Source organism: Lycium barbarum, chromosome 3, assembly GCF_019175385.1.
Source record: "Lycium barbarum isolate Lr01 chromosome 3, ASM1917538v2, whole genome shotgun sequence".
NCBI classification, from domain to species: domain Eukaryota; kingdom Viridiplantae; phylum Streptophyta; class Magnoliopsida; order Solanales; family Solanaceae; genus Lycium; species Lycium barbarum.
Window position 1 is genome coordinate 121,088,777 of NC_083339.1, and position 13,576 is coordinate 121,102,352.

General features: G+C 36.5%; 1 protein-coding gene across 1 annotated transcript; it reads right to left on the reverse strand.

The window, feature by feature from the left end:
- Positions 1-1,264: 1,264 nt before the first annotated feature.
- On the reverse strand, positions 1,265-2,113 carry LOC132631207 (uncharacterized). The gene is made up of 2 exons (XM_060346800.1): positions 1,654-2,113; positions 1,265-1,560 (listed from the first exon to the last, which is right to left on the reverse strand). The coding sequence occupies exons 1-2, from the start codon at positions 2,111-2,113 to the stop codon at positions 1,265-1,267; spliced, it is 756 nt and encodes a 251-aa protein (XP_060202783.1).
- Between the last annotated feature and the right edge of the window lie 11,463 nt (positions 2,114-13,576).

Here is a 13,576-nt window from a genome sequence, read left to right on the forward strand (position 1 = left end):
CTCACAGTTTCCATCATCGTAGTTAAGGACAAAGGATCACCAAAAGAGAAAAGTATGATTTCATTAGCATAACACATGTGTGTGATAATGAGACCCTTCTTGTCTGTTTGGAAAGGAATGAAATGACATACCAGGAGGTTGTTCAGCATCTGAGTAAGAGCTCAGCTCCAATCACAAATAAAGAGGGGGACAGAGGATCACCTTGTTTTAAACCTCTAGTGGACTTGAAGAAGCCATGCCTAGCACTATTGATATTTATAGAGTACCAGTTATTGGACATTAATCTCCATATCATCTGAACCCAATCCTCACTAAAGCCCATTTGTCTTAACGCTTCACAAAGATACTCCCATGATACTCTATCATAGGCCTTTGCCATGTCAAGCTTCAAGATCACATTATCATTGGGATTTTTACCTTTCATATTTTTGACCATTTCTTGAGTCATAATAATGTTATCAGTGATGGACCTTTCCTTTATAAAGCCAGTATGATTAGGAGACAGTATCTTGTGCATCAAAGGATTCAGCCTATTATTCAGGAGTTTAGAAATAATCTTACAGGAGAAATTACTGAGACTGATGGGCCTGAGCTCAGTAAATTGTTGAGGTTGATCCACTTTGGGAATTAAGATCAGACAAGAATGGGAAATGGATCTTGGGAGGGAATTACCAATAAAAAAGCTAAGAATCATGGCATATAGATCCTCAACTATAATATCCCAACAATGTTTATAAAAGGTTCCATTGACCCCATTTGGTCCTGGAGAGCTGTCAGAATTCATGCTAAAGACCACATCCTTTACTTCTTGGATGGATGGTATTCTGCAAAGTTCATAATTATCATCGTCATTAATAACCTTTGGTAAGCATCTGATCAAAGATAGATCACTGGGATCAGTGTCCTTTGCGAACTGCTTTTCAAAAAAGGAAATAGCTTCACCAGCTATCACTTGTTCACCTTCAATCCACTGGCCAGTGTCATCCTTGATCTTTTTTAGAATAAGCCTTCTTCTCTTAGATGCCATATCCGAATGAAAAAACTTAGTATTTAGGTCTCCTTCTTTGTGCCATTTGACACCAAATTTCTGTTTCCAGAAGGACTCTTCAATCTTGTATTGTTTGACAAGTCTGGCATTAGCTTCATTGAGATTCATTCTGTTGATCTAATTATTATCCTGTTGACATTTCTCTTACATATCAATAACAATGCTTTCCTTAACTTTAGTGTTGTTGAAAATATCCCCCAAGCAATTTCTAGATCACTAAGACAGTTGCTTATAAGTATTTTTTAGCTTTAGATGAAATTTCCACATTGGTGATCCATCCGCTGGAATTTGCCAGGCTTGTTTGACAACCTCTTGGAAACCAGGCTCCTCAACCCAAAAGTTAAGAAATCTAAAGTATTTAGTATTGGTATTACTGGTGGAGGCAATAGAAACCAGTAGAGGTGCATGGTCAGACCTAGTTCTGACTAAATGGGTGATGGAAGTATCATTGAATCTTTGCACCCATTGTTGATTCGACAAACCTCTATCTAATCTTTTCCAGATTCTTTGTCCTGGAGCCCAACAATTGCATCAAGTATATTTAGAACCAGTGTATCCCATATCTATGATATCACAGTCTTGCATGCAGTTCAAGAGAGGGATACTTTCAAAGGTATTATAAAAATTTCCTCCCTCCTTCTCATCAGAATCCAAGATACAGTTGAAATCTCCAATGACCATCCAGGGATTGTGACAGTTAGTGGCAATATTTTTGATATCATCCCAAAGATCCATCCTCAGATTAGCATCACATTTGGCATAAACTATGGTAATAGTGATAGTGTCATCATTATTCTTGATGGTGCCTGATACCTGCTGCTCAGTGTCTGAAATAATATTACACTCCAAAAATTCATCACAAAATATCCATATCTTATTGGAACAATTGGCAAATGCAAAATGAGTTCTCAAACCCCTTTTATATCTGTCAATCTTGCTGTTATTGACAAAAGGTTCTTGTATTGCAATGAAACATAAATTGTGTTGTCTTTTGAGATGTTTGAATTTGTCAAAGGCACCATTGGAATTGATGCCCCTAATGTTCCATGATAAGGCACTAATCATTTGGATGATGGTGCAGTGGATCCCTTGCTCCTTGTGGTTGTGTTAAAAGTTTGATAGTGTGTTCTTCCTCCTCTGCCCCTAGAAAATGTCTTTCCACCTCTAGTTGAAAGTTCTGCTCCAAGAGAAAGGTTTATTTTTTCAGTAATGTCTCCGAAGGCTTTGGCTATGTCGTATTCTTTGTATTGACCTGTAAAGGCCTCAGATAATGTATTAGCCACTTCATCACTATCATCATCCTCACTATCAGACTGGTGCTCCTCAAATTCATCTTCTGACGCAGTAGCAGAGTCATAGTTAGAATCTCCTTCCTCTGTCTCTGATTGAGAATTAGCTACAGAATCTTCATTATTGTCAACATAATCTTCATTTCTTCCACTAGTACTTATATGCTGGTTTTTTTTTTTTTTTTTTGTATTTCCTCATTTAGAGGGTCTGGAACCTGTTCAGGTATATCCTCATTTTGAGCAATATTTTAGTCCTTCCTGCTTTGTTCCTGGCTCTTATGATGTTGTTTTTCCTGCCTTTTGGTCAAAGTCTTTGTCACATGATCATTAACTGTCTTCTTTGATTGATTCTTGTTGCCCTTATCAATGTATTTGTCAGCATTCTTGATCTTTTGGTTTTGAGTAATTGGTTTTGACTGGGATGTATGATCAGCTTCTTGATAGTTGGCTCTAGTCTTATTTTTAGTCAAGTTCTTCTGCTGGTTTTGCTGGTTCCTCGGCTGGTGTTGCTCATTATCATTGTTTCTATTAATAGCCCCACTGTCCACATTGTTGTGTTGCAGATTTTTCTTTTTTCCATCATTTTTGTTGGTGACTTCCTGTAGCTTGGTTTTTTGATTTTTATTGGTCTCAGTTGACTGCTTGATGATAGTTTGACAAGTCTGTCCTTTGGATGTGTTCCGGAATTTTATTGCTTTACTTTGTGCTTGTCAACATGAGGATTTTGTTGTTGCTTAGTCCTTCCTTATTGTTCCATCTTGTCCACCTTCCCAGTGCCATTAGTATTTTTTGGGGCAGATTGAGTTTTCCTTGGTTCCTCTGATGTATTTCTTTGATTGTTGTGTTTTCCCTTTCTATTAATCGCAGTAAAACCATATTCATCGACCATCTTGTTTTCTTGAGCTTGCTTCTCTTGCTATTGTTGAGTCTTAATTCTCTCATCCCGGGCCTTATTTCTACAAACAGTTTCCATGTGCCCTTGAAGTTTGCAGTAGACACAATAATCTGGAGGGCTTTCATATTCGATGTCTAGCCAGACACCATCTTCAGAGTCATCTAATCTTGTAAAACCCAACTAGATCTGGTCTTGCCTAGGTTTGAGGAGATCTATCTCAACCTTGATCTTGGCCACATTTCCTCTAGATTTAGAATAGGTGGCCATATCAGGTGCTATAGTAGTACCCACAGAGTCAAGCATCCTAGACACTACATCCCATCTGAATAAATGGCATGGGAGCTGATGTATTAGGATCCAAACAGGGGCCACAGTAGTTTCTTCCTGAGGTTTAAACTCAGGCCCCCATTTCAAAATCTTCATAGGAAAGTCCCCAATATGCACAAAATTCTTAAACATGATGTGATGGTAATCTGTTTCATTGCCAAAGTCCAGATAGACATGACTACTATTGAAGTAAGCAACTCTGACGGGTTCTTTTAAATGATATCTAGTCTTAAAAGTTGTCCTAATTTCCTCTATACTGGGTCTTCCTTTTATGAATTTACCAACAATCGTTAATTTGCACTCACTAGCAAGATTGACGAAGTAGTCTTGAGCATTAAAGAAAACCGCCGGCTTACCTAAATGAGTTCCATGAATAATTTCCACTGAAGTCACATTCTTCACAGCTTCAATAAGCTTTGCTCGAACTGTCGCAGCAAAGGAAGGTTTGGAAATAGTGCTTTCAGTTGATTTCTTGCTGTTGGAGGAAGAAGGTTTTGTTTCATTGGGTTGTTGATCGATGGTGATTTGAGTCTTGGGTTCCAAATTCTGCTTATTCTTGATACTTTTGGGGTTGTCGAAATTTGCGGAAATCTTGGGGAATGAGTTGTTAGGATTGATTTTGGTTTGATTGGAGGGATTTGACTTGGTGGTAGAAGAAGGGATAATACTCTCATCACTGTCTGAGATTTCTTGAGACATATTTAGATCTCCTTCAACAGGTTTGAGAGTGGGGGATGGGTCGGTTGTGGAGTTGTCATTGGTTTGGCCGTCGGAATTTGCTTTTTTAGTGGTGGTTTGGGTGGGATAGTTACCGTTATCAGCAGAGTTGGGGCAGGTATCATGACCGTTTGGGGATTTTTCTGGTGGTTTAGTGGGTTCCGGCGGGGTAGGGGGGTGGGGTGGCCTTGGGCCCAAATAAATCAACTGAAAGCATTTAAGAGAGAAGGAAGAGCATAACTTTTAGAGAGAGAATCTAATGAAATTTGTTCTGGTTTGATTCAAAAGAAATGAGTTTAATTTAAACTTGAATTCATCCAACCCGCACCTGCATTATATTGAAACCAAATTGTTTCAACCCGCACCGCACCCGTATAACGTGAGACCCGTCCCGCCCTGCATAAGTTCAAACCTGCACACGCACCGCCCCTTTGTTATCCCTAAAATAATTGAGCATATAAAAAAGAGCAAGTCGCACGGGTTGGATTGTAAGGGGTTTTGAGTCGGGTCACAAGATTTAGGTTTTTGGGGTCAGGGATAGGGGTCAGGGTCAATTTACTTAGTGGGTCTTCTAACCACGTGTTCATAAATTAATATAATACTATTAACAAAAGGGTACAAGTTTATTGGTTCCGATAATTTGCTCATTCTAAGGTGTTGGTGATTCTTCTTTTAGTTAGTAATTTTGATTTTATATCTCATTTGTCAAATTCGGGTTTTCCTTTTCTAATGTCGTGAAATCGCATTAGTTTTGTTTCCTACTGCGATTCTTGTGCGTCTCCAGAGTGTGTTCTCTGAGATGAGAATGTTCAAGGTAATTGAAATTGCAAATCTCACATCTGAATGCTTGAAGAATGCACAAGTTAGCGAGTAATTTTCTCTGACCTATCTCTTCTCTTTGATCGGAAGTAGCTCGCTGAGAAGGAAGAACAATATAATGAGAGACGGAATATGATAGAACAAATTGATCAGAAGGAAACAAAAAGGCACTTTTATACCCATCTCTTCTGCCGTAGAGGTGACTCGGGTCTCTAGTTTTCTTACGTAATTATCTTTTTGCTTTTTTCTTTCTTTCTTTTTGCCACGTGGAAATGTTTTCCCTTTTGTGGTTGACAACTGGATTTGTTTTTTTTAGTAATTTTAGTGTTAGAAAATATATGTTCTTTATTTAGTATTCTTTTAGTGATTGGAATTTAAACTAGGGATTCAGAGTAAATTCCAAATTTTCTAAAATTTAATGTCATTTCATTTATATTTAGAACGTTCCAAATTAATTTTATTTTTTTGGTTTCTCAATCAATGTTCCGTACCGACTTTGGGCCCCAGTGAATCTAAATTCGCACCGCATATGGTGTCATTCCTAAGACTCAAACCAAAACCTAACCCCCTGTTTGGATGGTGGTTTCCCGTGGTCTGCCAGTGTTTTAAAAGGCAGTTTTAGGGCTCGCCTCGGAGCTCGTCCCGGGGCGAGGCACTAGTAAAACGCCCCGGGTCTCACGTGCGGGGCTTTGTTTCCGTTAGGCTTACACCCTAAGCGCCCGACTGTACGTGTCACACCCTAATCTTGATAGGGCATGATGGGCACCCGGCCCTATACTCAGAGCCGAGCGAACCCCATTAGTTCTCGTTATGTTCATAACCTCACTGGACTCTTAAGTTACGATATGAAATGCATAATGGAGACTTGTCAAAACCATTCTTTTCGTCGTTCTCAAATCAAGTAAAATCTGTAATCATATGTAACATAATGCATAATGGTACGTCGGCTTGCAGAGCCGCTTACAAGACTGACATCCTATATACGTGACTCTGTCTGCAAAGTCTCTAACATGCTATATACCATAACGTAGATACTCTGACTCGACAACACTCCGGAAAGAAATGGAGCTTGTCAACCCAGCTGGTACATCTCCTAGCAATGTCCTCTACTCATCTGTATGCACCTGCTTGGCATGAAACGCAGCCCCCGAAGAAAAAGGGGGTCAGTATGAAATATATATTGAGCATGTAAAGCATGAAATGCAATTAGGTAGATCATAACTGAAATAGAGATTCCAGGAGACAAGTATGATAATCAAGAAATCGCTGTACCTGTGCATTACGAAACAAAATCATGCATATCATTATCATATAAAACATCAATACATTTGCCTTATGAAATGAAAATCATGCATATCATTTTTATATACCGTACCCGGCCCATTATGGGACTCGGTGGATAAGATCATGTCATCATGTCAGCATACTATCATATCATCATGTATGTATATACCGTAACCGGCCCTCTAGTGAGGGACTCGGTGAATAAAGTCATCATATGCCCTCCTGGCCGCCATCCCCGTATCATCATATCATCATGTCATCTCATATATATATATATATATATATATATATATATATATATATATATATACCGTACCCGGCCCTCTAGTGAGGGACTCGGTGAATAATGCAGTGACACTGTGCACGATAACATACCCGGCCCGGGTCTCGGTGAAAGATGTAACAACAGTATGCACGAGCAGAGTAGTGAGAAACCATATGCATATAAATCAATTTTTGGGACTCAATAGGTAAGTACACTAATCGACACTTGAAGGATCATAAACACATTTCGAGTCAATCTAAGTTAGTATAAGAAAGTTATTGACGTTATTCATTACAGAAACCTCTACGAACGTTTCAAAGCAATCCGAGACCGCCTATGAAAGTTAGGGACATTAATCCTTATAGACCCTTTTTGGAACAGGAACTCTTTATGCATTGCTCGTTATTCAATCATACAATAAGCTCGACTATACTAAGTATGCTCGTGTCAAGAAGTGAATAAGAATCGTAAACAAGCTCGGAATTAAAGAATAGAGTTACCCCAAGAAGCGTGTCATACCTTACTTAGTTCTAGGACATGCCAAAGAAAGAAAGGGTAAGCCTTACATACCTTGTCCGCTTCCTAAGCTAATCCGAACTTAAGTATCGACTTTCCCAAGATCTACAACAACGTCAGAAGATAGCAAACATTAGCTATAGGTATTTAGGAATCCGATTCTAAGCTAGCAATCCACCTACAGAAATTTGGGCAGCATTTCTCCTGTAAATTCAACAACCCCGAGAATTCAACTCGGCCAAATCATCAACAACAATACCAACAACCACATTAACAACTTCAACAGTTAATTCAAAATGCATTCTAACGTTAGCAACCCTTTCTACATAATCCGACGGCATTTCATTTACCTTCAAGTTAACCACAACAACTCAACTTACAATCTTCCAAACTCAATAGAAACAACAACAACACATTCCTCGCTTCCAAGTTCATGAATTATACCAACAACCACACGTTAACAACATTATTCATGCAAATATAAAAAACTATGCTAATGTCACATTAACTTCTACAACAACCCACAACGATTACAACTTCATTTTAAGCCATCAAACCTTCATTTTCATCATGGAATCCACAACAACAACAACCAAAAATACTAAATAAAATCAATTCATCACATCTTACCAACACAGCCCCTATTCGGCCACATCCTACACACACATATTTCATGAATTTCATCCATTTCTACATACTACGACACTCACAAATCATCTCTAACACATAGAAAAGGAGATTAAACCTTACCTTTACCCTTTCACTTCTCAACTTGGCTAGGGTTGGTAAATTGCACAAATGAATGCTTTGCTTGCTCCAACAACTACTCCACGTTAATAAGGGCCTTCCAATTGGTTGAAATGCTAGAAGAAAATTATTTTTCTTGATCAATTTTTATGGCATCAATTTTGCTAGCCATGGCCGAATGCCTCTATATTTTTCTTGAAGTTTCTTGAATTGTGAAGATGATGAATATACCTTGCTTTGGTCATCACTTATCTATATATATACATGGCTCCTACAAATATAAAGTGGACACATGCCCCCACTCATGGATTGAGTTAATTGGCCAAGCCATGGGTGGGACCCACTTAAGCCACACGGCCATGGTGGCTTTCACGACCATATTTTTTTTGAATTTTTCCCTTTTTATCCCTAGCCTTTCTCAATATTTCCATACACTAATAACCAACTTGTGTATTAAAATAAAATCGAAAGGAAAATAACAGCCTTGCCCTTAACTTATCGCGATTATCTTGAAACATCCGAATGTACAAAATACGGGATATAACAGTACGCCCTAAACACACCTAACGCCTAACGCTCAGGGCTCGCCTAATAGTTCTTACAAAAATTATATGTTAACTTTCTTAATTAGTATCGTTGACCCTTATAATTCTTTAACAAATGAATGATACTTAATAGTTTTTCGTCTATAAAAGTAAGAAGATTGGGTATAACTCAAATAACAAGTCGTAGTATTGCATATATTTGAGAACATCGTGAGGGTGAATATCACTTTATATTTCTTTGAAAAATACATAACCGAATTGTAAATTTTCACTTGTCATTGGTCTTTTGTACATCCTATGTATCAAAAGTATCATATTTTATTATTTTGCTATTTGAAAGTAATTATATTTTTATTCATGAAGGAGTTACGTTTTAATTATAATACTGAGATAAAATGAATAGCATGATAGCAATATTGTTTTAAGAAATTGTTATTTTTCATTGTTTGAATGTTAAGATATTATAGTTGATTTGTATTTCATAAAGCTTTTATTTCATTGTATTGTTTATACTTGTAAAATTATGTTACATATAATTACAAGTTGTAAGTTGAGTATAATGGATTGCTTTGATTAGTTTTTTCTGAGGATCAAGCCTTATATATATATATATATATATATTCCTTCTTTTTCTTTTTTGCAAGTATGCTTTTCTTTGTAGAAGTTGCTCCTTGCGTAAGTGTCTTTGGTAGTCTCCATCTTGTTTGGAGAGATGAACATCCCTCATCTTCATTTTTTTGCAAAGTGACAGCCATCAACGGATTTGATGAGTCTTTACCGGCTACCGTTTGAACCGGACTAGCTGTATCTTTACCCGATACAGTGGGTCTAACTGCATTCATTGGGGAATGCACACCTGCTTCATCCATTTTTATCTGAGATGGAGAACTCTGAGATTGCACTAACTCGAACATATATATATATATATATATATATATATATATATATATATATAGTCAACGATACAAAAATAATAAAATATCAGAAAATAATCAATAAAAAATTGATTCTACAACTAGAAAAACAGTGGAACTTAGATAAAACAGAATGAGTTCATCTAGTGAAACATCCTTAAATAAACTACCTCTAGAAGAGATAGTTATAGCACCAGGATTAAGTGATTCTCCAGGATTACTTACAGATGGAAAAGTATTAAGACTACCTAGAAATCTTAAACCTTCTTCATCTTATCTCCTAGGAATTAACACAGACATAGCTACGTCTAACCAACATATATCAGTTAGATTCAGCCACATTGGAGCACTCCTTAATAATATTATGGAAGTCCTTTCATACAGTGTAGTACACCAAATACCTAGACAAGCAATAGGTCTAGAAAAAGCATTGGAAGATATTACCTTAGTACTAGAAGACCATCTAGCTAAGATAATAGGTATCCTAGAAGATAATAGGAAAAATATACATCTAGATTTCAAGGACAAAGAAAAAGAAGTCTTTTCCAAATATGAAATCCTGTATAGTCACCAAAAAACTATTGTTCAGTTATTACTAGAACAAAAAGAACTACTCTTACATCTTGACCTACAAGATACAAGAGATAGACTAAAACATCTAGAAACACTTCTAGAACAAAACATAGCTAGAACAGTTAACCTTGAGAAAGATTCTCTCAACCAACTAAAAAGTATTGAGAAATACTTAAAAGATACCTTAGGAGAATAATGGCAGAAACCCATGACAAGTTTCGCACATTAGGAATCCAAATAGGAAATCGTCTAGATTCTCTAGAAAATATGATTAAACCACACAGTGATTTAATACATGAAAAATCGGAATGATGAAAATAGCTTTAGGCAGGAAGTATGGAAATACTTTAGACACAGAATTCAAGAAGAATGCTGATTTCAGTACTGAATTCTCAGAAGGATATAGAGAACCCTCAAAAGAGTTCTTTAATGGAATAGAATATTGTGACTGTAGAGACCATAATGGAACCTACCCTCACTTGTTTCATACCTACAATCCTCAAGTAAACACGATAGTTGATATACTTGTAGATATACACAGAAGAGTCACTCAGACACCTCTTCAGGGTATACTAGGAAGCCTAGATACCGCAGTACATACTCTCCAAGAATATATACAAGCCTTGGCCAGAGAAAATGATTCAGATATCTCTAAGCGTACAGATCAAACACAATCTATTCTAGAAATCATAGAACGATTGAAACAAATTGCTTTAAATTCTGAAAAGAATAAACAAGCAGAACCAAGTGATAACACCACAGACATAATTGCAGAATTAGGAAGAAAGATAGACAATCTTTCCCTAAGACTAAACGTGACACCTGCTGGAACAGCACCTGTCAATACACTCACCATCCCTAATCCTAGATTATGGTATTATGGTAGAGAATGAATGAGTTAGAAGACAAGATTCAACGTCTTGAATTACTCATGCAAACATTGGATACTACTCCAAAAGAAATAGAAGAATCTGAAACACCAGAATTCGAAGATATAGTCTTAGACTATGACACTTCAGACACCGAAGAAGAAAACCCTTTCTTCTTAGGAGAAGATGACGCTACAAGTAGTGTTCATCAGCAAGTACAGCCTCAACAAAGAAGGCAAACACAAGGTTCAGTAATTGACCTAGAAGACTTCGTAGATAGAGAACTACAACAAGTAGGCTATCACAGAAAAAGTGGGAAAAAGGTGGAATTACCCATGTCCCAATAGAATTCAGGCCTAAGACAATTACGCCTAGAAAAATATAGAAGACTTAATTCTCAACATAGACTGCATAGAAGATGTAGCCAGAGAAATACAAGATTGGGCAAAAGTGCTAGGAATGCACATGCAACTAAATGGAGCACAACTTGGACAAGTTTCATCAGTGCTTATATTTAATTACATAATGGGTCATACATCAGGAAATGCTCTCAATTATCTAATGAGACAGACACACACCTTCGTAGCAGAAGTTATTGGAGGAACAGAAAGTACTCAAATATACAAAGCTCCACATCTAATACTTGAAGCTATTGCATCTAAGTTATTAGAAGAATTCACAGGATTGTCATCCTTAAGACTTGCAGAATGGGAACTAAACCAATCTGAAGCATGGTGGCACATCACCAATCTCCAAATATGTGACATGTGTAATGTCAAAAATTTCATCTGTGAATTTAAGAAATATTTTTATAATCTCTCAGAGACCAATAAAAATCTTGCTCTTGCAATGTTCTTTACTAAATTACCCATAGGTATTAGCAAAGAAATAACTAAATATTTTGTTAAGCTACAAAATGAATTAGGCTTAGCCAACAATTTAGGAGGACGAGTTACCGCCCTTGAAAAATGGCTTAAGTTACAATGTAACCAAGAAATGCTTAAAAAGGAAGCAGAAATAGAACTCTGCTGCGAAAAAGTCGCAGACAAAGTTTCTAAATATGGTTGTGCACCCACGGAGGGGGGGAGAGATAACAGGAAAAAGAAAAAATTCCAGAGGAAAAAATATTCTAAGAAAAAACGTTCTTGGAAAAAAGTCCCTTACAAAAAATTCCAGAAAGCCTCAACAGGTAAAAGGAAAAAATACTTTCGAAAGAAAAGTGAAAGAAAGAAACATTTTGGTAAAAAGACCAAATCAGATAAACACTGTCCAAAAGGCAAAAAATCATGCCAATGTTGGATATGTCAAGAAGATGGCCATTACGCCAATGAATGTCCTAATAAGGAAAATAAAGAATATAAATCAAAGGTTGACACCCTTAGATTAGCATATTCCATAAGACTTGAACCCATTGAAGATGAGTTATATAATTCTGAAATGGAATATTGGATATACGATACAGATACATCTTCAGATGAAGAAACAACAAGTAGCGATTCGGAAGAATAAAAATGAAAATGCTACTTTCATAAACGTTACCGTCCTAGGTAAACAAGTATCAGCCTATATTGATACCGGAGCAAACTTATGCTTTGGAAAAGATATAATAGGAAAAGGAAAATGGAAAAAGCTTAAAGAACCTAAGCGAATCACCATAGCTGATAAAAGCTCTCATTACATCTGGTATGCTCTAAACTACCCAAATATATATATACAAGGATTTAAATTCCCTTGTAAAAGGATCTATAAACATGACTCAGGCATCGACTTGATCATAGGAAATAACTTTCTTAAGTTATATGAGCCCTTCACTCAAAGGCTTAACACCATTGAAATCCTATGCCCTAAAATAGGAAGACAAAAGAAACAAATAGTATCAGCACCAATACTCAGTTACTACGATGTATTACAGCTGATGACAAAAGAAGTTCTTAACATGATTAGATTCTTTCTTACAACAGAACAGATTCTAGAAAATAAGCTACAAGAAGTAAGCGCTAATAACCCTTTAGATATTAAGAACACTAATTCAGAATTAGTTGTTATTAAGCTTAAGGATCCAAAACAGGAAGTTAAGGTTAAAAACAAAATACCTTATACTACCAGAGACATAGAAGAATTTACAAAAGAATGTAAAGATCTTTTAGATAAAGGCATAATTAGAAAAGGCAACAGTCCACACTGTGCACCTGCTTTTTATGTTGAAAATAAAAATGAAATCAAGAGAGGTCAAAGACGTATGGTTATTAACTATAAAAAAATGAATGAATCCACCATAGGAGATAGTTATCAACTACCTCGAAAGGATCATATATTAGAACTACTGAAAGGATGCTCATTTTTTAGTGTCTTTGATGCAAAATCAGGATTTTGGCAGCTTCGTCTAAGTGAAGAGACCAAGCCGCTAACAGCCTTTACATGTCCGCCACAGGCAATGTACGAATGGAACGTACTACCCTTTGGATTAAAACAAGCTCCACCCATATTTCAAAGATTTATGGATGAAGTACTTAATGGTTTGAATTACTGCTCAATTGCTTACATAGATGATGTTATTGTTTTTTCAAAAACAAAAGAACAACATGTGGAAGACGTTACTAAAGTATTAGAACGTTTTAAAGAAAAAGGTCTTGTAATTTCTGCAAAGAAATCAAAGATCTTACAAACAGAAATTGATTACTTGGGATTACAAATTATTGCCAACGGATCAATTAAACTTTCAAATGATTTGCCAGAAAAAATACAAAAGTTTCCTGACAAATTAGAAG